The following is a 1,677-nucleotide window of genomic DNA, read 5'->3' as shown; positions in this document are numbered from 1 at the left end:
TATACAGTAACTCCACCTCTTATTTAACGCCCAGCATCTCTCAGTCTCCCACCCCTACAGCATCTCAGCTCTTTAAAAGCAGCCCATGTTGCATTTCTGGGCAATTTGATCTAATTACTGTCTTTAGATACCTGATTTCTCTTGTTCATCCACACTACTACTACCACTGAATCTCAGAGAGACCTGGAAGAGAGAAGAGCATTCACTGAAAACAAGCTCCTCTGTACTGGACGAAGATGGTTTCTTTTCCTTATTTACTAACCATTTTTACCATTCAACTCAGCTTATCTGGCTCAAACTCCCTTGTATTAGGCTTGAGGAAGATCTGCTGCAATGGGCCCTCAGGGGACCTCAAGGGCCACCGAGGTGAACGTTTATCCGGGGAGGAGATGACTTCTATGTTGGCATTAGATGAACCCTGTGGGGTTTACACCCTACCGTGTGCTCAGGGTCTTCGGTGTATCCCTGTTCTCGGGGAGCAAAGCCCCCTTCAGGCACTGCTTCAGGGACGAGGGGTCTGCAAAAACATCAAAAGTACCATTACTGACATTCCTCCACCTACAGGTAAGATGGTCTTGTCTCATGGCAACTTTTCTCACATGGATTTTGTCTGGATTAAAAAAACTGGTTAACCTAAACAAACTAAACCTAAAAGTTGAGCATTTAGATACTAGAACGAAAAAAAGCTGTACTGTAATCATATTAAAACTATAAGTTTTATGTTCCAGACTATCAACCATCAACCACTGATAACAATGAAAAGGTAACATACATTATGTTCTGCATAAGTATTAATATACTGTTCATACTTTCAGTCATAAATGAAAACTTTTGCAATTAATCTTTTGTTGTTGTTTCATTCTATAGGGTCCTTGTCGCAAACTGTTAAATACAGTCCTCCAAAGTATTGAGCTCACAATCATTCATTCAATTCAGGACATCTACATCCCCAACTGTGACAGACAAGGCTCCTTCAGGAGGAAACAGGTGTGTAGAGAAGAAAGGTGTTTTAGCAATGCAAAATCAAGACAAAGCATGTCAGGATTGTTAAAGAAGATGAATAAACGTGCTGCACATCACTTGAGTTTTAAATGTAATAAATTTAACATGTTTGCACTGTCCAATCTGAATTGTTACTTAAAACCGTTCCAATTAATCAATTTGTCTGTATGTTTTGCCCCATTGCCCTGATTGTAAGAATGTAATCTGTTCTCTATAAACAATAATATAGTTTGCTCTTCTTGAAACAGTGTCGCACATCAAGGGGAATGCAAAGAGGCCAGTGCTGGTGTGTCGATGACAAAGGATCAAAGATTGCATTCCGTAAAAGAAATGATGGAACTATCTCATGTAACAGTGTCTGAGAATTGTGACTTAGAGAAATGTGTTTAGGAAGGACTGAGAGCGAACCAGTGAAAGAGATGACATACACTGAGAACTCTATGACCACAATACTTTACAATCCTTCATCTCCCTCTGGTTGTGACAAATATGTTTGCAGCATTATGTGGCATTTATTTTGATGCATAACATTCTGAACAGTTACAGTTACTGAATTAAAAACCTTTGTTTTATTTTATATTAATAATTTTGTTTCAAATAAATCCTTTTAATCTTATTAAATGCTTGATGGAAAGATAAAAAGATGATATACTCCAAGTGAATGTCATCTCCCAT

The 1,677-nt window shown here is 38.3% G+C and overlaps 1 protein-coding gene across 1 annotated transcript; it reads left to right on the top strand.

Annotated features, from left to right (window-relative positions):
* Positions 1–236: 236 nt before the first annotated feature.
* igfbp6a (insulin-like growth factor binding protein 6a) lies at positions 237–1,477 on the top strand. The gene is made up of 4 exons (XM_077204230.1): positions 237–564; positions 729–763; positions 868–987; positions 1,251–1,477. The coding sequence occupies exons 1-4, from the start codon at positions 237–239 to the stop codon at positions 1,362–1,364; spliced, it is 597 nt and encodes a 198-aa protein (XP_077060345.1). The 3' UTR covers positions 1,365–1,477.
* Positions 1,478–1,677: the final 200 nt, after the last annotated feature.

Source organism: Siphateles boraxobius, unplaced genomic scaffold (genome assembly GCF_051911475.1).
Source record: "Siphateles boraxobius isolate OS27281-9 unplaced genomic scaffold, OSU_SipBor_1 5, whole genome shotgun sequence".
NCBI classification, from domain to species: Eukaryota; Metazoa; Chordata; class Actinopteri; order Cypriniformes; family Leuciscidae; genus Siphateles; species Siphateles boraxobius.
Note: the sequence above shows the minus strand (reverse complement) of the source record. Positions and strands in the feature narration are given on the sequence as shown.